Here is a 25,661-nt window from a genome sequence, read left to right as displayed (position 1 = left end):
AAGCGATGGTTTTAGGTGTGAAAACACATCAAAGCTTCTTCACCCAGAGGGCAGGGCGGTTAACACTAAATCTCCTACAGTCACTCCTCAGTCAGGGCACAGAATCACCATACAAAGGAAGGCATTAGGCTTAGATGCATGATACAGATAAGGTCAGATATGATTTACTTTCACAAGATAATTATGATTGAGGAAATCCATTCAGTCCATTTTAGTTCATCCACCTCTGTTCGGCCCCCCCACTGCAGCATCTAATTGGTCTTTAACGATTCCAAGATTTTCGGCTTCACTACTCTATCTGGAGTCCATTACACATATTGATCATTCTTTACACAGAATAATTACCTGACAGTCCTAAATTTGCCTTTTACTGGTGTGAATCTGTGGCCCCTTCTTGCAATTTAGTTTGAAGTATTTTTCTGAATTTACTTTACATCCCATTTACAATCTTGTACAGCTCTATAAATCAGCTCTCAAGACGCCTCCTTTCAAGGCAGAATAGCTGGTCTCTCCCGTCTTTCCTCATAACTCAGGCCTCAAACTAGGGATCAGTCTAGTGGCTCTTTGCAGCATAAGGGAGGGAGTGCAGTGAACAGAAATGAACACAGTACTCAAGGTCCTCCAGTACAGCTACAACACTGACATCTATCCGACAATGTGAAAAATTGCCCAGGTATGTCCTGTCCACAAAAAGCAGGACAAATCCAATCCGGCCAATTACCGCCCCATTAGTCTACTCTCAATCATCAGCAAAGTGATGGGAGGTGTCGTCGACAGTGCTATCAAGCAGCACTTACTCACCAATAACCTGCTCACCGATGCTCAGTTTGGGTTCCGCCAGGACCACCCTGCTCCAGACCTCATTACAGCCTTGGTCCAAACATGGACAAAAGAGCTGAGTTCCAGAGGTGAGGGGAGAGTGACTGCCCTTGACATCAAGGCAGCATTTGACAGAGTGCGGCACCAAGGAGCCCTAATAAAATTGAAGTCAATGGGAATCAGGGGGAAAACTCTCCAGTGGTTGGAGTCATACCTAGCACAAAGGAAGATGGTAGTAGTTGTTGGAGGCCAATCATCTCAGCCCCAGAACATTGCTGCAGGACAGTGTCCTAGGCCCAACCATCTTCAGCTGCTTCATCAATGATGTTCCCTCCATCATAAGGTCAGAAACGAGATGTGCGCTGATGATTGCACAGTGTTCAGTTCCATTCGCAACCCCTTCAGATAATAAAGCAGTCCGTGCCTGCATGCAGCAACACCTGGACAACATCCAGGCTTGGGTCGATAAGTGGCAAGTAACATTCGCGCCAGGCAATGACCATCTCCAACAAGAGAGAGTCTAACCACCTCCCCATGACATTCAACGGCATTACCATCGCCGAATCCCCCACCATCAACATCCTGGGGGTCACCATTGATCAGAAACTTAACTGGGCCAGCCATATAAATACTGTGGCTACAAGAGCAGGTCAGAGGCTGGGTATTCTGCAGCGAGTGACTCACCTCCTGACTCCCCAAAGCCTTTCCACCATCTACAAGGCACAAGTCAGGAGTGTGATGGAATACTCTCCACTTGCCTGGATGAGTGCAGCTCGACACCATCCAGGACAAAGCAGCCCACGTGATTGGCACCCCATCCACCACCCTAAACATTCACTCCCTTCACCACCGGCGCACCGTGGCTGCAGTGTGTACCATCCACAGGATGCACTGCAGCAACTCGCCAAGGGAACACCACCACCTGCACGTTCCCCTCCAAGTCACACACCATCCGACTTGGAAATATATCGGCCATTCCTTCATCGTCGCTGGGTCAAACTCCCTTCCTAATAGCACTGTGGGAGAACCTTCACCACACGGACTGCAGCGGCTCACCACCTCCTCCTCAAGGGCAATTAGGGATGGGCAATAAATGCTGGCCTTGCCAGCGACACCCACATCCTATGAACCAATAAAAAAAAGGTAGAGAGCAAGTAAATTAATGGGCTGAGCGGCCTTTCTCCTTCTATGCTTGTAGGGCGGGGGGGGGGGGGGGGGGGGGGGGGGGGGGGGGAGACATTATCTTGCTCAGCCACCTTTACAGCTCCATTACTCAACCTCAGATCGTTGTCTTCCACAGATGACATCTCCATGGTACCAGCGCCTGAAGCATCATGTTCAAAGTTTGCAATTTTCATGGAAAAGTGGGACAGAATCCTGGGATGTGATTCCCAAAACAAATCCCTGCGTCCCATACAAAAAAAAACAGAAATGGACTTATTCAGTCACCAAATACTAATGGTCTCTGAAGTAGTTTTCTATCTATGCTCATCCTTACAGCCTTCAACCTATTCCTCACTCAGTACTTATCCAGCGTTCTGCTCAAGAAACTCACTGAAATCGTGTTAACTGCACTTGCTAAGAGCCTGTTCCATTTATCCACTAAACAGCAACGGGGAGGAGGAGGAATCAAACCATTCCTACTAAGCTAGCCTTGCTTGAAGTGTACTTGCATCAAGTTCTTCATTCACAGTCCAAATTATCTGTCCCCTCTCACCATTTTAAAGATCTGGTTCACGTCCCTCAAAGTTCTCTCCAACTAAAAAAAAAATGTTCAACTTTGTGAAATGGTCTTCATAACTTAAAGCCTGAAGTCCCAGAATGTCCCTTTCCCCTGGACTCTGAACTTCCTCCGACCTTTTAAGTGTTTGTTTAAAGGTTGGATTCTGAAAGCCGCACACATCTCTCCGAATCGGGCCTCACCACTGTGGGTATATTTAATTACAAGGCAAAGATTTGGAGCATTTGCATTCAATAGGACAGGGTTGGGCGACTTCATAAATCAGTACGAAAACCATAATGGCTTTTCTAATAAGATCCTTGGAAAATGACTGGCCAAATAGAATAGAGGAAACCTCCAGGAAATTCAATTACAGAGATCCTGCTTTGGGCTAGCTGCTTGCTTGGCCAGACAGGTTTGTATGCATGAAGTCTGTGCTGCAAACATCAGCCCCTCCTTCAATTAGGTCAAGACTAAGCCTGAAATGAACGGCCAATGTTGTGGACGCCCTCCCCTCACCTACAAGCCAGGGTTGATAGCCCTCCCATTTGTCCGGGAGTTTCCCGGAATGAAAGATGAAGCTCCCGGGCACTGCTGCTAGCAGCCGGGGAGAAAAATAAAGCTTGGCGCCTGCGTACTTTCTTCCCCGTTACTCCGACCCGTGCTCCCAACAGGTCCCCACCGGGCTTATACACCGTACAATTTGGAGCACACCATCTTGCTTCACCCAATGTGTAAAGATAGATAGAAAGAGGTTGCATTTATATAGCGCCTTTCACGACCCTAGAACATCATAAAGTATTTTACAGCCAATGAAGTACTTTTGGAGTTTAGTCACTGTTATAACATAGGAAACGTGGCAGCCAATTTGAGCACAGCAAGCTCCCTCAAACAGATAATCTGTTCTAGTGAAGTTGGTTGAAGGATAAATATTGACCAGGACACTGGGAAGAACTCCCCTGCTCTACTTCCAATATTGCCATGGGATCTTTTATGTCCACTTGAGGGGGCAGACGGGGCCTCGGTTCATCTGAAAGACAGCACCTCCGACAGTGCAGCACTCCCTCAGCGCTGCACTGGAGCGTCGGCCTAGATTACGTGCTCAAGTCTCTGGAGTCGGGACTTGAACCCACAATCTTCTGACTCAGAGGCGAGAGTGCTACCCACTGAGCCACAGCTGACACTAAAAATTGTGAGCCACAGGGATGATTACTGACCACATCCATCGCTTTCCTTCATGCTCAGAAAGCTGTGAAAACGGTTTAATCTGCAGCATTCTGGTACCAGTTTGTTTTACGAATTAACCACCGTTAAATTTTCCATGTTTCAGGGAATAAATCACAAAATTTTAATAAAAGTTTCTGGCACCTACAAACTGTTTTTATGTTAACAAGACTTTCTCCCTACACTTACCTGCTAATGATGGATTAATATAGAAAATAATGAAACACTGGTGTTTCTGAATGGATTATGATATTTTCCCTCACTCCCACCAGGACTCTGCGACCTACTAGTTACAACATTGAAGCTCTAAAGACATAAGACATGAACGTTGGATTCAGGTGAGGTGCTAAAGTCTCGAACAAAAGGTCAATCCACTCTTCCAGTGATGACATCTCAAACACAAAGACCCAGACGATTTCATTTGAATTCTCATCCTAGGAAAAGTGTTATTTAAACCCCCCCCCCCTTCCCATCCTATTCACCTTTCCTAGGCCAAATTAGGCTGTGCAATGCGTTGTTCCCAGGATACTGCCAGTTTAGAGTTGCTCGCTGACGTTGTGCGGGAGCAGCTGGGTGAACTGCCCTTTTCTTTCCGGGCGAATTGCCTGGCTTTGACTGTTAACAGCACGGTGCAAACCGTAAACCCGCCATGTGCCGATCATCCCTGGGAACTACCGTCAGAGCACTCCCCGTTTCACCACCAACAGTATGTCTGAATCATGCAATCACATTGTTAACTTTCGAGTAACTGTTGTAATATTTCAGAGGGGGCCACTCCCAGGTAGCCAAGGCGACGAGCGTGCTTCACATTCCCTATTGCATTCAATCAATACTAAACTGTAGTAAGAAACCTTAGACTCACATCAGGCACACAAATGGATTTGTGGCTACATAAAGAAGAAATGATGATTGAGGTCCATGCACTGTTGGAGAGGGGTAAACACTCTCAGACCAGTGTGTTGAATTGAACATGTCCACTCTGCAGGCTGCAGTGTACGCCCAGGGTCACAATGTTAAAGATAACTGTCATAACTTCACTGGACTGGAGTTATTTTTGTTCTGCCTCCTCTAAGAACATATGAAATAGGAGCAGGCCATACGGCCCCTCGAGCCTGCTCCGCCATTCAATATCATGGCTGATCTTCGACCTCAACTCCACTTTCCCGCCCGATCCCCATATCCCTTGATTCCCTCAGAGTCCAAAAATCTACCGATCTCAGTCTTGAATATACTCAACGACTCAGCATCCACAGCCCTCTGGGGTAGAGAATTCCAAAGACACTCAACCCTCCGAGTGAAGAAATTCCTCATCTCAAAAAAATGGCCGACCCCTTATCCTGCGACTATGCTCCCTAGTTCTAGACTCTGCAGCCAGGAAAAACAACCTCTCAGCATCTACCATGTCACGCCCCCTCAGAATCTTCTATGTTTCAATGAGATCACCTCTCATTCTTCTAAACTCCAGAGAGTTTAGGCCCATTCTACTCAATCTTTCCTCATAGGACAACCCTCTCATCCCAGGAATCAATCTAATGAACTTGGAGATTTTGCTTTCAATACCAGAGTCCCTGCCACTGGCCTGTATTAAAAGATAGAAAGATCAGGAAACTCTCCGTTTCCTGTTCGTATACCAGAGATCAATCCAGCACCACATTTTAACCCCTCCTCTGTGACTCTTTATTTTAGCCATTAACCCTCAATGTGGAACCTAGTTAAAAGCTTTCTGAAATCCAAGTTAAGTATTAACAGCATTTCCAATGTTCACTAATGTCAGCTTTGGCTCAGAGGGTAGCACTCTCACCTCTGAGTCAGAAGGTTGTGGGTTCAAGTCCTATACCAGAGACTTGAGCACATAATCCAGGCTGACACTCCAGTGCAGTACTGAGGGAGTGCGGCTCTGTCGGAGGTGCTGTCTTTCGGAGGAGACCTTAAACCGAGGCCCCGTCTGCCCTCTCAGGAGGATGTAAAAGATCCCATGCCGCTACTTCGAAGAGCAGGAGAGTTCTCCCTGGTGTCTTGGCCAATATTCATCCCTCAACCAACATCACTAAATACAGATTATCTGGTCATTACCTCATTGCTGTTTGTGGGAGCTTGCTGTGCTCAAATTGGCTGTAGCTTTTTCTACATTACAACAGTGACTACACTTCAAAAGTACTTAATTGGCTGTAAAGCACTTTGGGATGTCCTGAGGTCATGAAAGGCACTATATAAATGCAAGTTCTTTTTTCTTTCACTATGTTTTTTATAAGACATTACCGACCATTCTCAGTTTAGTTAAATGTGACCTCCTTATGCTGTTGGTGCTCCGTCTAACAGCTGGCTCTTTTATGGACAGCCAAGCACCAGATGCTTAGTTGGCTGAGCTATAACCTTCAATTAGCGATTACTTCCTTGCTAGAAACAACTATGGCTTAGTGTCGTCAACCCACCCCGGAATGTCTGGGAATCTCCCAGAATGGAAGATGAATCTCCTGGGCACTGCTGCTGGCAACCGGGGAGAAAGTACGGATCGCAGTTTGGGCCGGTGTACTTTCTTCACCTGCTCGCGAGCAGCCTCCTGATTCTCGGAACTTCTCGCATGACAGCTGCTGGCGGGAAACTGCGAGCAAAGATATTCAACTATAGGGGACTCAACCTTCATACGGTCAATCCAATAACATTTTCAAGTTGCAGGGGAAGCATCGCATGATCAGATGTTGCGACAATAATCGCCACGCCAACAATCGCCATGCCAACAAACCTGCAAGAATACCCCCAACCAGAGTTGGCAACCCTACTACAAGCGCATTAAATGTGGCGGTATTGGTTCAGTCACTCCGCCAGGATCAATCCTCAAGTAAACGCTGTGTGATGGAAATGCTGTGTAAATAAAACCTTAAAAAAGGTAGAAAATAAAACCACATCACTGATGTACAGATGGGACATTCAGAAGCAACATTTAAATTGTGCCTTATTTAATATTGCTTCCTTGGTATATTTCAAAGACATCTCTATTTAAGGTAGAACAGAGACGCACTGCTTGCTTTGGCTTTCTGGCCACTCCCAAAACCAGAACTAGATTCCACACCCCAGCTGCTTTTGTAAGATTTGGTGAGATCGAAGGATCAAAAATGCAAGAAAATACAGCAAAGGTATCGTGATTGCAGCAAAGCAAACAAACTAGCTTTGGAAATATTTAAAGCAGAACACTGACCAATGTCAGTCTGTACCACTGGCCAGGTCGCGGCACAATATACAACGTCTGGCCCAGACTCTGTCCTGCGGGGATGTTATCTCTAGGTCACCATTAGCACTGGTACATGACCAGAGCCGTGGGTAGCAATCACTGGGAACTCATTAAAAATCAATTGATGCTGAGCTGCAATACTAGTGCACTACATAGGCCTTCTGCACTCACCTAAACCCCAGTGATCTGGAGACAGACACACTTAGATACACAGCAACAGACAACATGGTGGTATCTCAGCCTCCAATAGTCCATCTAGGTTACAGGCCCCTTTGTTTATACATGACCTCGTCACCTCCAGATTCTCTTACTCTAACGCCGCCCTGGTCAGCCTTCCACCCACCATAAACTCCACCTTGTCTAAAACTCTTGGACATATCCTCTCCCACTCATTCGTCACCCGTGCCCTTGCAGACCTACACTGGCTCTTGATCCCTTGCGCTTCGTTTAAATCTCCTCCGTGGCCTCACCTCTCCCTATCCCTGTAGCCTTCCCAGCCCTACACCCCCGTATTCTGCATTCCTCTAACTTCAGCCTCTCGTGCATCCCCCCTTCACCCCACCATAAGCAGTCATGTCGTCAGCCGTTTATGTCCAATGCTCTCGAGTACTCTCCCTAAATCTCTCCATCTCAGTCCCACTCCAGAGACTTGAGCACAAAATCTAGGCTGAGACTCCAGCGTGATACTGAGGGGCACTGTCTGAGGTGCTGCCTTTCGGATGAGACGTTAAACCTGTCTGCCTTGTAAAAGACCCCTTGGCACTATTTTGAAGAAGAACAGGGGAGATCTCCCCAGTGTCCTGGCCAATATTTATCCCTCAATCAACATCACTAAAACATATTATCTGGTCATTATCATGTCGCTGTTTGTGGGACCTTGCTGTGCGCAAATTGGCTGCCACATTTCCTACATTACAACAATGACAACACTTCAAAAAGTACTTCGGGACATCCTGAGATTGTGAACTGCGCTACATAATAGGAACAGGAGTAGGCCATTTAGCCCTCGAGCCTGTTCCGCCATTCAATTAGATCATGGCTGATGTGTGACCTAACTGCATATAGAATCATAGAATGGTTACAGCACAGAAGGAGGCCATCCGGCCCGCGCCAGCTCTTTGTAAGAGCAATCCAGTTAGTCCCGTTCCCCCACTCTTTCCCCGTAGCCCTGCAAACTTTTTCCGTTCAAGTATTTATCCAATTCCTTTTTGAAAGTCACGATTGAATCTGCTTCCACCGCCGTTTCAGGCAACGCATTCGCTGCAAGCTCTTTCTTTTCTTTTAAACTCAGCGTCTGAACCTCACTCCTCTCAATCGCTCCTGCCTTGGCTCAGCAGCCTCTATGAAGCACCTTAGGAGACTATTCCACCTTAAAGGCGCTATATAAATGCAAGTTGTTGATATGGCCAAGTTCCTCTTTGCCGGTAATGCGTTACATTCTACCATCAACTAGACATTCTAACTTGAAGCTGGAACAGGAAATAAAAGGAACTCAAACTCCAGTTAAGGAAGGCAAGTGGAGAGAGACGGTCCTACCTCTCCAACCTATAACTAACTGCTCGGAAAGAATGTGCCATACCCTCCAGGTTACCAAGTTAATGTTGTAGCTGCTATTATTGCTTGTAGATCTTGGTTAATCTCCACATAATTACCAAGGGATATGTCTGGGAGGGTACCGAGGTCCAAAGGTTGCAAGAGAACCGAATTATCAGCAATTAATCATAACTCAGCTTATGATTTCAACAGTTGGCATCAACTGCCTTCCACGTCAGACTCAGTAAATCCTCACCAGGACTCACTGCAAAATGGCTGCATTTTTTTAGAAAATGGCTGCGAAAAACAACATTATCGGGAGCAGTAATACTGTCAAGGTCCCTCCTTTAATCTCCATTCACACTACAGTGGTCAGTTTTCATTTGGTTGCCAAAATCCCTGACTTTTATATAGAATGTACAGAAACAGGCCATTCGGCCCAACAGATCCATGCTAGTGTTTATGCTCCACACCAGCCTCCTCCTACCCTTCTTCATCTAACCCTATCAGCATAACCTTCTATTCCTTTCTCCCTCATGTGTTTATCTCGTTTCCCCTTAAATGCATCGACCCTAGTTTAATAAATTGAGAATTTCAAATTCTCAAAGGTTCTCCTTGAAAAACATTTCCGCTTAATTTATCACCAGGGCAACGATAGATTAAAAAATATGTTTTCTTTCCCCCTACAAAACGCTGACAGAAAGCTAGAGGTAGGGCCATGATGTGGAAAACCTACCCTCAGTGCTGACAGTTAGAAATGCCACTCCTTCTGGTGCCAAGGACCCCCCCTCACATACAGGCCTGAACTGCAATGCTCTTGCTACAAAGCAGTTTCTCAGCATCAACAAATAAAATATTAAAAACACAGATATGAAACAGTTCATTTGATGTATTTCACAATCGTCTAATCGGCATGAAATCGATATTGTGCTCCCTTTCCAAACATGCTGCGTTTTAAACATTGGCTTTTAAAAAAACATATGAAACTACCAATGGAGCTTTCTGATAGAAGCTGCATTGGTCAGCCAAGCTGACTCACTAGACCCATGCTCATCCCACCATTTATTCCTACTGAATGAATCAGGGAGGAGTTGCAATCGCTCACTCATATTTTAACCTCTCTTCCATCCTTATTCCCAGCCCCCACCTAATGTCTCTTGCTCCCTCTCACGTGTCAGCCAATTCTATTCTACTCTCACAGTCGATCTCTCTCTCTGTTTCTTCCCCTCCTCCACATTGCCAGCCTCCACTTTTCTGCTCCACCCCATTTCCTCCTCACCTACCAGTGCCATCTCTCCACCCCAACTAATGCCAGCCTCCATCACTGCCCTTATATTTTACCAACTCCTTTCACTCCCCCACCACTGCTTTCCATATTCCCGATGTGGAGATGCCGGTGATGGACTGGGGTTGACAATTGTAAACAATTTTACAACACCAAGTTATAGTCCAGCAATTTTATTTTAAATTCACAAGCTTTCGGAGGCTTCCCCCTTCGTCAGTGAACGACATCGTTCACCTGACGAAGGGGGAAGCCTCCGAAAGCTTGTGAATTTAAAATAAATTGCTGGACTATAACTTGGTGTTGTAAAATTGTTTACAATTTCCATATTCCCGGCCTTCCTCGACTTCCAACCCTGACATTCCAACTTCTTCCTTATTCACAACCCCCACCTCCGCACATTTTCCCATCCATATCGTGCTCCACATCCAAACATTCCAGTTTTAAACATAGGATTCTGAAAAAATATTTGAAACTTCCAAAGAAGCTTTTTGATATAAGCTGCATTGTAAGATTTCCAGGCTCAAACTGCATCACCACAGCCCAACCCCCACCCCTCCACCCCCAGATTCCAACACCTTCCCTCTCTACTCCCTATTCTCAGCCCCACTTTCCCTTCTCCAAAACCCCCCACCCACCCCATGCCCTGGCCCCCATGTTCGCATTCTCAGCCCCTCCTCTTCCCCCCCCCCCCATTCTCTCCCCCATGTCCCGAACCCCATTCCATCCTCTCCCCTAATCTCCTTCCCCTCTCCCTCCCCCATCGCTCTCCCTCCCCCATCGCTCTCCCTCCCCATCGCTCTCCCTCCCCCATCGCTCTCCCTCCCCCATCTTCTTCCCCTCTCCCCCCATCTCGCCCCCACATCTTCTTCTCCTCGCCCATCTTCTTCCTCCCTCCCCTTGCCAATCATCTTCCCTCTCCCCCCGCCCCCCAATCATCTACCCCCCAATCACTTCCCCTGTCCCCCATTCTCTCTCCCTCTCCCCCCCCATTCTCACTCCCACTCCCCCCCCAACTCCACCCCTCTCTCCCTCCCCCTATCACCCTCCCCCTCATCTCCCTCCCCTCATCTCCCTCCCCCTCATCTCCCTCCCCCTCAACTCCCTCCCTCTCTCCCCCCCATTCTCCTCCCTCTCTCCCCCCCATTCACCCACCCTCTCCCCCCATTCTCCCCCATCTCTCCCTCTCTCCCCCCATTCTCCCCCATCTTCTCCCCCCTCTCCCCCCAATCTCCCTCCCCCTCTCCCCCAATCTCCCTCCCCCTCTCCCCCCCAATCTCCCTCCCTCTCTCCCCCCCCATTCTCCCTCCCTCTCTCCCCCCCATTCTCCCTCCTCTCTCCCCCCATTCTCCCCTCCCTCTCTCCCCCCCATTCTCCCCCATCTTCTCCTCTCTCCCCCCATTCTCCCCCATCTTCTCCCTCTCTCCCCCCATTCTCCCCCATCTTCTTCTCCCCCATCTTCTCCCCCTCTCCCCCCAATCTCCCTCCCCCTCTCCCCCCCCCTCTCCCCCCCAATCTCCCTCCCCCTCTCCCCCCCAATCTCCCTCCCCCTCTTCCCCCCCCCCATTCTCCCCCCCCCCATTCTCCCCCCCCCCCATTCTCCCCCATCTTCTCCCTCTCTCCCCCCATTCTCCCCCATCTTCTCTCTCCGCCCCCATGCCCTCCTCTCTCCGGCTCCCCGTTACTCACCGTCTGCCGGCGGGTGTGGGGCCGGGCCGTGCCTGCCCGCTCTCCCTCTCCCTCTCTCTCTCCGCCTTTTCTCCGCTTTTTCTGTTTTTTTCCTCCTCCGGAAGAAAAGGAAAAGCTGAAGAAGCAAAATCGGAAGTGCTTCTACGTCACCGACCGCCGGGCCGCAACCGCTTCCGGGTCAGTGACCTCTGGGTGCCATGACGTCACCAATTAACTCATGAGGCCAAATGATGCTCAACACTTGGACTTGATGGGAATGGATTTCTGCCTCATTCTTAATCTGATTATCCAGTCAAAAGGCTTTCTGTTAAATATGCAGAAATTTTGCATTTGCACCTTACACAATAATTAGATATTCAAACAAATAGACTTAACAGGCCAGAATCTTTGTTAAAAACTGATTCACGCTAACACCATGATGCAATATCTTCCTGCTGGCGAAACAGCCAGGCTACGGATTCTCGCCAGAAACTGTGATGTGCGATAACTGTTACACAGCAACAGGAGGAGGCCATTCAGCCCCTTGAGCCTGCTCCACCATTCAATTAGACCATGGCTAATCTCTACCTCAACTCCATTTACCCACCTTAACTCCATATCCCTTGGTTCTCTTACCTAACAATAATCTATCAATCTCAACTAAACAGTCCCAACATCCACAGTCTTTTTTGGGGAGAGAATTCCATGCTTCCTGATTTTCCATCCGAAATGGCCTAGCTCTAATTTTAAGATTACGTCCCCTCATTCTTGATTCCCCATCAGAGGAAATAGTTTCGACCTTATCGAATCCTTTTAACATTTTAAACACCTCCATCAGATCACCCCTCGATCTTTTCCAAACTCAAGGGGAAGCCAAATTTATGCAACTTGTCCTCATAATTTAACCCTCTAAGCCCTGGTATCATCCTGGTGAATCTGTGCTGCACCCCCTCCAAGGCCAATATATCCTTCCTGAGGTGCGGTGCCCAGAACTGAACACAGTTACAGTTGGGGCTTTTCCCCAACATGTGCTCCCATGTTCAGAAGTGGACGGAGACATTTATGAACTGAAACCTGCCACTCTATTCACTACCATGTGCAAGCCTGCCTGCCATGGTAAACTATTTACTGGAGAAGATGTGACTTGCTCGCCAACTGCTCCCTTCACCTTCAAAGCGGGAAAATAACGTGTCACGTGATCAACGAGTACAGGGTGAAAGCACTCGGTCAGAATTATTTACAGTTAAAATAATGTGTAGTATCAAAAAATACACATTAGATTACTAAAATATTACAGCATTGCAAAACAATAGAATTAGAATCAACAGCTTGCATTTATATAGCGCCTTTAATGTAGTAAAACCTCCCAAGGCGCTTCACAGGAGCGTAATCAGATAAAATTTGACACCGAGCCACATAAGGAGATATTAGGACAGGCGACCAAAAGCTTGGTCAAAGAGGTAGGTTTTAAGGAGCGTCTTCAAGGAGGAGAGAGAGGTAGAGAGGCAGAGAGGTTTAGGGAGGGAATTCCAGAGCTTAGGGCCTAAGCAGCTGAAGGTACGGCCGCCAATGATAGGGCGAAGGAAATTTGAAGTCCCCATATACCCGTCATGTTTTTGGGTTTTTATGCTATAAGTTTTCTCAGGTTCAATGTCAACGGATATCGAGTTCCCTGGATTTAGTTTGTTCCTTTTTCTGCCCAAATGATAGCAAGGCCCAGGCTAGGAAGGGGAGGAAGGGCTTCACGACCTCAGGATGGCCCAAAGTGCTTTGCAGCCAATGAAATAGTCACTGTTGAAAAAGTAGGGAAATGCCAATTTACGCTCAGCAAAGTCCCACAAACAGCAATGAGAAAATGACCAGATAATCTGTTTTAGTGATGTTGGTGCAGGGATAAATATTGGGCAGGAGACCAGAGAGAACGACCCAGATCTTCAAATAGTGCCCTAATCCCTAAGCTCTGGAATTCCCTCTCTAAACCTTCGCCTCTCTACCTCTCCCTCCTCCGTTAAGATGCTCAAGGTTTTGGTCATCTGTACTAATATCTCCTTATGTGGTTTTGTGTCAAATTTTGTCTGATAACGCTCCCGTGAAGCACCTTGGGACATTTTACCATGTTAAAGGCGCTGTCTAAAGGCAAGTTGTTGTATCTATAGGATGCACTGCAGCAACTCGCCAAGGCTTCGTCCGCAGAACCTCCCACACCTTCGACCTCCACCACCTTGGAGGATGACGGCAGCAGGCGCATGGGAACACCACCACCTCCAAGTACCCCTCCAAGTCACACACCGTCCCAACTTGCCGCTGGGTCAAAATCCTGGAACTCCCGACCTAACAGCACTGTGGGAGAACCTTCACCACGCTGACTGCAGTGATTCAAGAAATAGGCTCATCACCATCTTCTCAAGGGATGGTCAATAAATACGGGGTTTGCAAGTGGCGACCACATCCCGAGAATGAATAAAAGAAAAGATGGGATCATCTTCCTTGGTGTTTCATGGATCAATTGTTGTGAAAGGCAAATAATTTCCAAACAGGTAGATAATGTGCAACTTTCATCAAGCAGACTGTTGATCATGAAGTTTAGCGAGCCAATCAAGCTGGGGCTGTGAATATCGTAATTTAGCATCTTAAGAAGTAAAAGAAAGACTTGCATTTATATAGCGCCTTTCACAACCTCAGGATGTCCCAAAGCGCTCTACAGCCAATGAAGTACTTTTGAAGTGTAGTCACTGTTGTAACGTAGGGAAACATGGCATCCAATTTGCATATAGCAAGATCCCACAAACAGCATTGTGATAATGTTCAGCTAATCTGTTGTAGTGATATTGGTTGAGGGATAAATATTGGCCCAAACACCAGGGAGAACTCCCCTGCTTTACATTCACCTGAGAGGGCAGACGAGGCCACGATTTGACGTCTCACCCGAAAGACGGCACCTCCGACAGTGCAGCACTCCCTCAGTACTCCACTGGGAGTGTAAGCCTAGATTTTGTGCTCTAGTCTCTGGAGTGGGGCTTGAACCTACGACCTTCTGACTCAGAGAGGCGAGAGTGCTACCCTCATGATTCCTGTGAGAAACAAAACGGCTGTCAATGCAGATGTGTTGTTTAGAACTTTGGGAACCATGGCTCAGAAGTCATCCAGAAAAGTCTGTGGTGGCGGTAATAACCTGGAGAGTGGCAATATTCAGCCCAGATGTGCGCACTCAATCCAGACACCAGAACTCAGGCCTGGGAGGACATTACCGACATGATCAATCCCTCCTGCAGAAGATCAGGCCACAGATCCATGATTTGACACAAATAGCTGTAACTGGTCTTCCAATGTCAGTCACACTACAGCATATGTGAGAGAAGAGTTCAAAGGCCAGACACCAGCCCAAAGAAGTCATGGTGACATTGCTTAGCCTCGAGAGTCTGCCTGAGGTCACAGGGGCTTTTATGAGTCCACTTGTAAATCTTTTAACTGTCCTTTCTTCAAAGCCGTGTTATGCATTGCACCTTAACTCATAGAAAAATGTAACCTGCAATCGAATTTGTAAGACGTGCTATCACCCCATGATCTTATTTCACGGACAAAATCATGTGATTTACAGAAATACTCTGGTATCACCCCCCCCCTATTTTTGTTCTTGCTGCAGGAGACCCATCTGATCTGAACAGACGCACTGCCCAACACGACGCATAAGAAACCATTGACATTTTCACCACTTGCTGCGCGAGGAGCCAGAACAGACACGAACACCTGTACCTCAACAGCATATCTCAACAGGACTGTCAGCACAAGAGTTGTGCTTGAGATGCCTTGGGATTCTTAAAACTCATGTTCAGTGTCACCTCATCACCGCATTTGTCTTTTTATGGTCTTTTTCACCATTCTGACCTTTATGGACCCATTCGTCTGTAGCTCTAGATCTTTGTACTTCCAAACTGTTAAGAATTTTACCATTTAGGGTAGACTTCCTGCTACTGTTCTTTTCTTCCTGAATGTACTGCACCACCTTTCATTGCTGTGCATTGAACTACATCTGGCACCATTAGTGTTGCAGTATCGAATAGGCACCTTTACCAGAAACAAGAGAAACAGATTAATTGGTCATTTAATTCAATGCTGTCTATGGGATCTTGCTGTGCGCAAATTGGCTGCCACGTTTCCTACATTACAACAGTGACTGCACTTCAAAAAGTATTTCATTAGCTGTAAAGCACTTTAGGATGTCCTGAGGGTGTGAAAGGTTCTATATAAATGTAAGTTTCTTTGTTTTCCTTATTGTTTCTCCTATAATAAACCCTGGTGGTGGTGTTCTACATTTAGACTTGGCCCATCATCTGGGCACCTCAATGAATAAATTAACAAACTGCTTCAAAGAAAGGAAGATCTTGCATTTATATAGCACCTATCACCACCTCAGGATGCCCCAACGTGCTTTACAGCCAATGAAGTACTTTTGAAGTTTAGTCACTGTTGTAATATAAGAAACGCAGCAGTCAATTTGCGCATAGCAAAGTTTCACAAACAGCAAAGGAATTAAATGATCATATAATCTGTTTTAGGTGTTGGTTGAGGGATAAATGTTGGCCAGGACACCGGGGAGAACTCCCCTGCTCTTCTTCGAAATAGTGCCATGGGATCTTTTACATCCACCTGAGATGGCAGACGAGGCCTCAGTTTAACGTCTCATCCAAAAGATGGCACCTCCAACGGTGCAGCACTCCCTCAGTACTGAACTGGAGTGTCAGCCTGGATCATGTGCTCAAGTCTCTGGAGTGGGACTTGAACCTACAACCTTCTGACATCAGAGTGTTACCACTGAGCCAAGGCTGACACTTCAATGTATGTCTTTGCTATTTGGACCCTAATAATGGTGTGCAGACCATGGCCACTCGACATTATCATTGCATTTTGCTTTGGTTGGGAGAGGTTAACAATTGGGTCTGAATGGAAGCTACAGTCTACTGGTCCTTTCTGACATTGAAGTAGTTGAGAATGATGCTGAACTTCAGGACAACTGTTACTTTATTCATTCATGTCACAATCTCTTCAGTATCTTTTCGTTCAGAAGAATGGCAACCCATTCTCCCAACCAAGGAGCACAGTTGAGTTTAGGAGCTCCTTACGTGCAAAATAAATATTCAACGCAAGGACTGTTTGTAGAACAGGAAACCATTAATGTAGGAAAGTTAGCTCCAGTGACCAGCCAGGGTTTCACTCGATTTTTTTTCCAGTCATCAACATTGGTGAAAAGAATCAAATGCATTACATTAGATTAAATGACTCTTCAAATCACTTTACACCCACGCTGCCTAATAGAGGCAATCACGATCCAGAATATCATGTTCACTTTCCTTTAGAATGAGGCAAAAGCTTTACGCAGCCCTGTTTAAAGTGAGCACCTGAATCACGACTGAGTAATTTCGGGCAGGCAGCACAGCATGTGTCAGAGTTACTGTGCAAACCTCTGAAAACAACAGCCAGAAGTATAAAATAAAAACTGCAATCATTGGCAAAACCGAGTTGATTCTTCAGTCTTTCACATTAAACCCCACCAACGTGATCACACAAACCCACACAGAATCATACTCCTTCTGTCAATATAACACCCCATATTCCTGAAGCACCACATGCCCACACAAGAAACACAAAAAGAAATGTGGTGCAGAACAGCATCAGAAGTCCTTCCTGAAGTATATTATCACTTACCTTCAAACATATTCATAACCCACTAATAATATATGCACACGAACTCTACATTCCTCCAATTCTGGCCTCTTGGGCATCCCCCACTTCCTTCCCTCCACCATTGGCGGCCGTGCCTTCAGCTGCCTGGGCCCTAAGCTCTGGAATTCCCTCTCTTAACCACTCCACCTCTCTCTCCTCCTTTAAAACCTACCTCTTTGTCCAAACCTTTGGTCCCCTGCTCTAATGTCTCTTCCTTTGGAGCGGTGTCAATTTTTTTTTTTGGTCTGATTACCCTCCTGGGACCTCTTACTACGTTAAAGGCGCTATACAAATGCAAGTAGTTGTTGTAGCACGCATTTCCTGTAAGTGCAACACTTCTTGCAACACTTTTCTGTCACTCTTAATCAACGTCAAATTTATTATAATCAGAACAAACCTATCCTAATCTCAGCAAACATACTAGGCAAATTTATTCTACCGCACCTAGAGTCATAGAGTCAAAGAGTTATACAGCACGGATAGAGGCCCTTCGGCCCATCGTGTCCACGCCGGCCATCAAGCCCTGTCTACTCTAATCCCATATACCAGCATTTGGTCCGTAGCCTTGTATGCTATGGCATTTCAAGTGCTCATCCAAATGCTTCTTGAATGTTGTGAGGGTTCCTGCCTCCACAACCCTTTCAGGCAGTGAGTTCCAGACTCCAACCACCCTCTGGGTGAAAAAGTTCTTTCTCAAATCCCCTCTAAACCTCCCGCCTTTTACCTTGAATCTATGTCCCCTTGTTATAGAACCCTCAACGAAGGGAAAAAGCTCCTTAGTATCCATCCTATCTGTGCCCCTCATAATTTTGTACACCTCAATCATGTCCCCCCTCAGCCTCCTCTGCTCCAAGGAAAACAAACCCAATCTTCCCAGTCTCTCTTCATAGCTGAAGCGCTCCAGCCCTGATTGGGTCACTCTCCCGAAATACTTGATTCAAAGCCCCGGTCTCTACAGCCCTGATTTCCATTTTCTGCAGGAGCTGCAGGAGACAAAAACTGACCAAAGACAAGTGGACGACATCAAGGCAGGAGTAAATAATGAAAGCTTCAACTCTTGAAACAACGATTCTTACAATTAGGGTTATTTGCCTAATTCTGCCTCCTGCATTTAGCTTCCTTCCTTACAGATTCACTGAATATGATCAACAGGCTCATTAAATATGATTTGAATTCAGATCTTCCACCATTGCAAACAATAATTTGAACCCTCCCCCCTCAGGAAAGCAACACAAACCAAGGAGCCACTTCGCCAAAAGTTCTCCAACTGAAATCAGGAAATATTCAGGCTATGAAGCAGGAGCTGGATGGGGCAAATGGTCTTTTATGCCTGATTTTCGTACGTCTGCAAGCCTTTTGTGCTTTAGACTACACAGCATTACACAGGGTCACAAAGTGATGCAAGTCTCACTTGGTTTGTTACTTAAAAACTTATAACACAATACAATACAAATAGTTATACAGCGCCTAATAATTAAACATCCAGGCGTAACACATAAAATAGAGTGAAACAGGCAAACATTGTCCGTTGATAATATCTGAAGCTTGAAATCCATTTCCATGGTCAATGGGAACTCAGAATCAAATGACAGGAAGCGGAGTTTTTCAGTCGGTTGTCGAAAGTTTGATTCCATTGGAGAAGGGTTTGTTGACATGGAAAATGGCTCCCAGCTTCTGGACACCACGGTTCATTCCTTCTTTACGAATATCATACGTAGGTCTCTGTGCAAGAGGAAAAGGGGACTGACTTAGTGAAGACAGTCCTGTTTCTCCATATTGGAGCGTAGAAGGATAATTGATTTCATATCTTAGATGTATAGCCATGCTCAAGAACAAGGAATTTTGTTTAAAAATATACTTTTTGCAATAAAATATTGATACTGTAGTCAAAGGAAGTTAGCACCATTTTGAGGGATGTGTGTGTATGAGTTTGCGTGTGAGGGGTAGATTTTGACTGTGTGATAGTGTAAAACGGGTGGTAACGAGTCAGCAGCCCGTTTTACATCTCCCCAAAGACATAAAAACAGTGACAAGCTGCCTACTCATTATCACCCGTTTTATAGCATTGCACAGTCAAGATCTGCTTCAGTGTGTGTGTGTGTTTTCGTGTGTGTTTGTGTGTGTTTGTGTGTGTGTGTGTGTGTGTGTGTTGAGCTGACAGGTCTGTCAGGACTAAGGAAGGGCACGATAGGGCCAGAATTTTCAGACGGGGTTAAAGGAGTCAGTGTTGGAGGGCTGTAGTCGCAGCAATAAGGACAAAAAGACTGGTAAAATCAGCAGGATTACACTGCTGCACTGTCGGCATCAAGGGGTATGGGGAGAGAGCGGGAATATGGTATTGAGATAGAGGATCAGACATGATCATACTGAATGGCAGAGCAGGCTCGAAGGGCCGAATGGCCTACTCCTGCTCCTATGTTTCTATGTTTCTATGTCTTTCAGGTGAGAGGTTAAACCCTGTCTTCCTGCTCAGCTGAACGTAAAAGATCCCATGGCACTATTTCGAAGGAGAGCAGGGGAGTTCTCCCCGGTGTCCTGAACAATATTTATCCCTCAACCAACAGCTAAAAAAAAACAGATTATCTGGTCATTATCGCATTGCTGTTTCTTATGAGTGTTATTGTACATATATATTCACATGCATGTACACACCATGCATGCAGCCATGTACACATAAATATGAACATCCATGCATGCATAATGCACACATGCAAATATGTACACAGGCACAGACATATGCAGGTACATGACAACATGTACTAACACGCATATACACACATTCATCTCCACTTACATGGTGTCGGTTAAACAGGAACCCCTTCACATCCATCTCGAGAAGCCGGGGTGTTATGATGAGGGAGCCCTGACCTGCGATCTCTCCTCTCGCTGAGTGTGGTGGCTCAGCCTCTTTCACGTGCCACAACTTTTCGCTGGGGCCTCTACTCAGAATACGTACTGACTGTAAAACAATAATAAATAGTCACGTTGCTGAACAAGTTAGCAATGTATCAAATGAAGCCCTTTCATTCGACTAAACTTCAAAGGTGCCTTTGGGACATCCTGAGGCCATTAAAGACAGTAGATAAATTCCTTCCTTCCTCTCTCCCTCTCTTCCTCCCTCTTTCTCTCTCCGTCCCTTCCTCTCCATCTGTCTCACTCTCCCTCTCTCCCTTTCTTTGCTCCTCCCTTTAATTGAAATAATTTGGGAGTCATGAATCCCTGAATTCCCAATTTCTGACTCTCGGAACTGGGTACCCAGATCCCAAAGAGCCCAGCGCACATCTTCCTGCAGCTCAAAGCTTGACAGCTACTGACCTTCTGACCAAAGCCGAGCAGCACTGCACCTGGACAGGGGCCCACTGGCCTCATTAATAACAAAGCAGTTTAACCCCTGTACATATGTATTGGCCCTTTTAATTGGTACGTGGCATCTACCAGCTTTGGGAATGAGACACTGAGGTACTTGATCAGAACAGGCTGCTCGAGATCTGGGGAGAGTGATTCAGACTATCACATGAAGAAAATGTTCTAGCTCAAGGTTTCAAGGTCTTTTGTTGACAGTTGTGACCAACAGCTGTGCAGGAAGCTGGCTCGGGCTCTGACTGAGCAGCACAGTGTAATGAACAATGCCGACTAATGAGACATCCACCACAGAAACAAGAAACAAATTTCAGGACAAAGAGATACAAGGCTGTCTCAGATCGTGGGAGTACACTGTCACTAATAGAATTACATAGAATTTAGAGCACAGAAACAGGCCAATCGGCCCAACTGGTCTATGCCGATATATATGTTCCACACAAGCCTCCTCCCTCCCCCCTTCATCTAACCCTGTCAGCATATCCTTCTATTACTTTCTCCCTCATGTGTTTATCTAGCTTCCCCTCAAATGCATCTATGCTATTCGCCTCAACTACTCCATGTGGTAGCAAGTTCCACATTCCAATGAAGACATCTTTCCAGATCAAACAGATGTTATCACACCTGCACTACCATGGACGTAAACGGGGGGAAAAGGTACACGGCAATCAAAATAACTCTTAAGTGTCTTGTAATGTTGAGGCAATCCTATGTTCTTACATTGTTTTTGTCCCATGCTCCCAGATAGGCCCAACGTCAATCCGGGTTCAATTCTGGTTCTAAGAGGTTTGCTACTGATGAGTTTCAGTGACAGCGCAGTGCCTCCCTTCAGAGAGAGGCAGATTGTTGCCGTGCATCATGCATCCCAGAAAGTGCCCTCCTCTCAACTGCGTGTAGAGAGTGACAGCCATCTGAAGCAGAAGAAGTCACTGGCCCTGCAGACCCAGTGTCTCTAATGCACGGAAAGTTAGATCCCCTGAGGACCAAACAGAAATGCACAAGGCAGCCTTGGCTCAGTAGGTAGTACTCGCACCTCTGGATGTCAGACGGTTGTGGGTTCAAGTCCCACTCCAGGGACATAAGCACAAAAATCTACGCCAGCACTTCAATACAGCACTGAGGGAGTGCTGCACTGTCGGAGGTACTGTCTTTCGAATGAGGTGTTAAAACGAGGCCCCGTCTGCCCCCTCAGGGGGACATAAAAGATCCCATGGCACTATTTGAAGAACAGCAGGGGGAGTTCTCCCTGGTGTCCTGCCCAATATTTATCACTAAAGCAGATTATCTGGTCATTATCCCATTGCTGTTTGTGGGATCTTGCTGTGCATAAATTGGCTGCTGCGTTTCCTACATTACAACAGTGACTACTCTTCAAAAAGTACTTCATTGGCTGGAAAGTGCTTTGAGACATCCTGAGGTTGTGAAAGGCGCTGTCTTTCTATATATGTATTTGCAATACAGGCGAACGTCTTTCTTTATATGTATTCTTTAAAGCCACAATTGTGTTATACAGAATCAGAAATGGGGAAGGGGGGTTGGGTCTTTACACTTCATTGGAGGCTATTGGCCAACCACCATTTGTCAGGAATTTGTGCTCCGTACCTGGCTCAAGACCTGTTCAGGTCCTGTCAGTCCGATTGGATTGCAGGGAGATGTTGAAGTCAATCTACTTGGCTGTTCTTTTTTAGTCAAGTGCTTCTGGCTTGTGCCAATCTTCCCCATGGAGTCCAATCTAAGATGGAAAGCAAAGGGGGGAAACCACATTTTATGTAAAGTGGAAATAATGTATATGTAAACTCATTCAGACACTGTATGTCTTATACTTCCTTATAGAATGTAACACACAGTCTGGTGTATGTAGCAAGGTAGGAACATCAGTCACTGTAAAGACCAACCACTGCCTGGGAACACACTCCAGGGTGTGTTGGTCTTTACAATGTACAGGGGTAGAATTTTCTCTCTGCGTTACTTTCCGTGCAGGGGTTAATGCGTTTGTGTCACGTTCTGTCTGCGCTACTTTACTAAAGTTGTTTATTTTAAATGGGCTAACGGCTCCACTAAAAAAATAGCGCACAAAGAAACTTGATGGACGTGCATCAGCCAGCCTGCTAAGAATATCGCACAGAGGAATTTCGATCGCTCGAGACACAAAGGACAATCTTGCAAGAATGCACAGCTGGCGCGGAGCCTCGCTAAACGGGCATCTATCGCAGGTGTGCCACCTGCCATTCGCCAATGGACAGAAAATGGCAGGAAGCGTATCGGTGATTTCCTGATATGCACAGCTGCTTGGCAAGGCTCCCTCTTTTGATTTCCTAACTATTTAAGACCACCTGGTGCCATTCGCTGGGGGTGAGGGAGAGAGGCCTACATGATCCACAGTGCGTCCCAGTGCTGGTCTCCCAGGCCCCAGACAGCAATGTGTCCTCATACTGACAGTTTGGGTACTCCTATTCACCAGCTCGAGAGGCCGGCATCTGGGATAGATCTTAACCAGTGTAATTATGTTCTCTCCAAGCATCAAGAAAGTTCACTACTGCTATTTTAGTTTACATAGAATTTACAGCACAGAAACAGGCCATGTCTTTGTCGGTGTTTATTCTCCTCACGAAATTCCTTATTTAATCTCACCCTAATGACATTCCCTTCTATTCCTTTCTCCCTCATGTACTTGTCTAGCTTCCCCTTAAATGCTTCTATACTATTCGCCTCAACTACTCCACGTGGTAGCGAGTTCCACATTCTAACCACTTTCTGAGTAAAGAAGTTTCTCCTGAATTCCTTATTGGATTTATTGGTGACGATCTCATATTTGTGGCCCCTAGTTTTGGTCTCCACCTCAAGAATATTTGCAAGATGGATTTTTTTTCTGTTTGTAACGGGTTTCTGGCGGTAAAATTAGCAGGAAAAGGATTAACCACCTGTTCCATTAACTCACAACCTAACTTTCTGGTCAGGGAAGTCCTGAGAAAGAATAAAGTCCTAATCGTTTCCAGCCTCAAGAGACTGGTTACTCAGCCCCTTTATATTGAAATAGTTCCATGGTTGTTGCTTGTTATGATTTGGGTCGAATTGTTTGTCCAGATTATTGATTACATTGTACATCTCCATTTTTATTTTCCTCTTTGATCTTACTGCTCATCCCGCCTCATTTGCCAAACAGCTGACAGGGAGAGAGCCTGCTCCCAGTCCTCTTCCAAGGCCGATTTGGAGCTAAGTGCATGGGAGCAGCCCCAGGGTTAACTCGATACCACCAACCCAATGCCCCAACTTTTCTCTTGAACTCTGTGGGGAAAAGATATAAAAGTGAATTGTGGATTCGCCTCCTCACCTTCCCTTCCACGAGACGGCCGGCTTGATGAGGAAAATGCCAGACTGTGCCTCCACTTGCTCCAGTGTGGTCGTCAGTACTGCTGCTAGCTGGAGCCTCTGATCAGAGTGCTGGGCTGTCACATTGCTTTGTCGCTGGGCTCTCTGAAGGATAAATCAACCACTTCAATGGTGTTTGGGAAAAGTGGGCTTTTAAGACTGTACTGAATGCAGAGTCACTGATGTCAATACGTTGAGTAGCAACCTTAATAGCTAACAGGAAAATGTGTCAATTGCAAGTCATCACAGATTATATAAAGTGGATTGGGTCCAACTTCCTAGGGACAACATGCAAAGGTGATTATGAGATATATGGCTGTCTCATGCTCTTTGTTTCAGCACATCTTGAACGGATTGTGGGTAATCGATCTTTATCTGCCTTTATGTTATTCGGTCAGGGAATTTAAAGCCAGCCGAGGGACTGAGCTAGAACTGGCTCCATAATAGTGTAAGGAGTAAATGACCATATTTTAAGGATCAAGGTTATATTGAGGGATAAGACAGGAGAGGTATCCTTGTTATGTTGGCATTTCAAAGAGGATAGTAAAGTTTATAACCACTGAAAGTATACTGTTTGTACAGAGTAGATTGGACCATCTGATTCTATATTAATCCCTTTATTTTGGACGAGCATGAAAAAATTGAATCTGAATTTATGCTGTTTGGAAAAAATGGGCCAGAGTTGTTTGTGTTTAAAAGCTCAATTCTAACATGAGAATTTGAAAAATGGTTTATCGTCCATGTTCGTTCTATCGTAGAACATTTGTAATTAGGGTTGCCAACTCTGGTTGGACGTATTCCTGGAGGTTTCATCACATGACCTCCCGCCTCCAAATGCCCTGCCCAGTCAAACAGTCTTTTTTTCCCATTTCCAATATTTTTATAACTAATAAACTAAAGTGCTGGAAGAAAATGAAAAAAAGCACACATCTCTTAACACCCCTCTGATTTGTCTCCCGGGTTGTTCGCAGCAGTGTCCAAGGGATTAATCTTTAATTTCTGGAGACTCCAGGACAACCCTGGAGGGTTGGCAACCCTGTGTAATAATAAAGTAGAGATTCACAGGTGCCCTGAATGCACAGACTAAACTGCTCCTTAGGATAAAGGCTTCCAATTGGAGATCTTAGCTCTTAAAAAGATCTGAAATATTAAAAATCTGTTGGTATAGGTAAGTGAGAGGTGGGATAAGGAGGGCAAGTACTGCTTGGATAATAAGAGTCTAAATAGGGTAGAGGAGCAGGGGGATCTGGGGGAATCAGATATACAAGTCACTAACGGTAGCGACACAGGTTAATAAAGCCATTAAAAAAAAGCAAACCAAGCACTGAGGTTTATTTCTAGAGGGATAGGATTGAAAAGCAGGGAAGTTATGTTAAACTTGTATAGAACCTTGGTTAGACCACACTTGGCGTACTGTGCACAGCTCTGGTCTCCATATTATAAAAAGGATATGGAGGCACTGGAGAAGGTGCAAAAAAGATTTACAAGGATGATACCAGAACTGAGAGGTTATACCTATCAGGAAAGATTGAGCAGGCTGGGGCTCTTTTCTCTAGAAAAGAAAAGGCTGAGGGGTGACCTGATAGAGGTCTTTAAGATAATGAAAGGGTTCGATGGGGTAGATGTAGAGAAAATGTTTCCACTTGTAGGGGAGACCAGAACTAGAGGCCATAAATATAAGATAGTCACTAATAAATCCAATAGGGAATTCAGGAGAATCTTCTTTACCCAAAGAG

General features: G+C 45.9%; 3 protein-coding genes across 6 annotated transcripts in view; all 3 read right to left on the bottom strand.

Moving 5' to 3' along the window:
* LOC137304706 (casein kinase I) overlaps positions 1-11,630 on the bottom strand; it is a 160,650-nt gene extending 149,020 nt beyond the window's left edge. For all 4 annotated transcript variants that reach the window (XM_067973378.1, XM_067973380.1, XM_067973379.1 and 1 more), the window contains exon 1: positions 11,497-11,630. The gene's annotated coding sequence lies outside the window, so the exon portion shown is untranslated. The remainder of the gene's footprint in view (positions 1-11,496) is intronic.
* The window catches only part of LOC137304707 (small ribosomal subunit protein eS17), a 135,231-nt gene that overhangs the window by 46,787 nt on the left and 62,783 nt on the right, over positions 1-25,661 (bottom strand). The gene's annotated exons all lie outside the window — the stretch shown is intronic.
* LOC137304576 (uncharacterized) overlaps positions 18,501-25,661 on the bottom strand; it is a 55,474-nt gene continuing 48,313 nt past the window's right edge. The window contains exons 22-25 of the mRNA XM_067973222.1: positions 23,888-24,030; positions 22,159-22,288; positions 19,991-20,155; positions 18,501-18,918 (exon numbers count right to left, since the gene is read on the bottom strand). Coding sequence (XP_067829323.1) covers positions 18,802-18,918; positions 19,991-20,155; positions 22,159-22,288; positions 23,888-24,030 — 555 coding nt within the window. The 3' untranslated portion in view covers positions 18,501-18,801. The remainder of the gene's footprint in view (positions 18,919-19,990; positions 20,156-22,158; positions 22,289-23,887; positions 24,031-25,661) is intronic.

The sequence above is a fragment of the Heptranchias perlo genome, chromosome 38 (genome assembly GCF_035084215.1).
Source record: "Heptranchias perlo isolate sHepPer1 chromosome 38, sHepPer1.hap1, whole genome shotgun sequence".
Classification (NCBI taxonomy): domain Eukaryota; kingdom Metazoa; phylum Chordata; class Chondrichthyes; order Hexanchiformes; family Hexanchidae; genus Heptranchias; species Heptranchias perlo.
The sequence above is the reverse complement of the archived record's forward strand: the minus strand, read 5'-3'. Positions and strand labels throughout refer to the sequence as shown.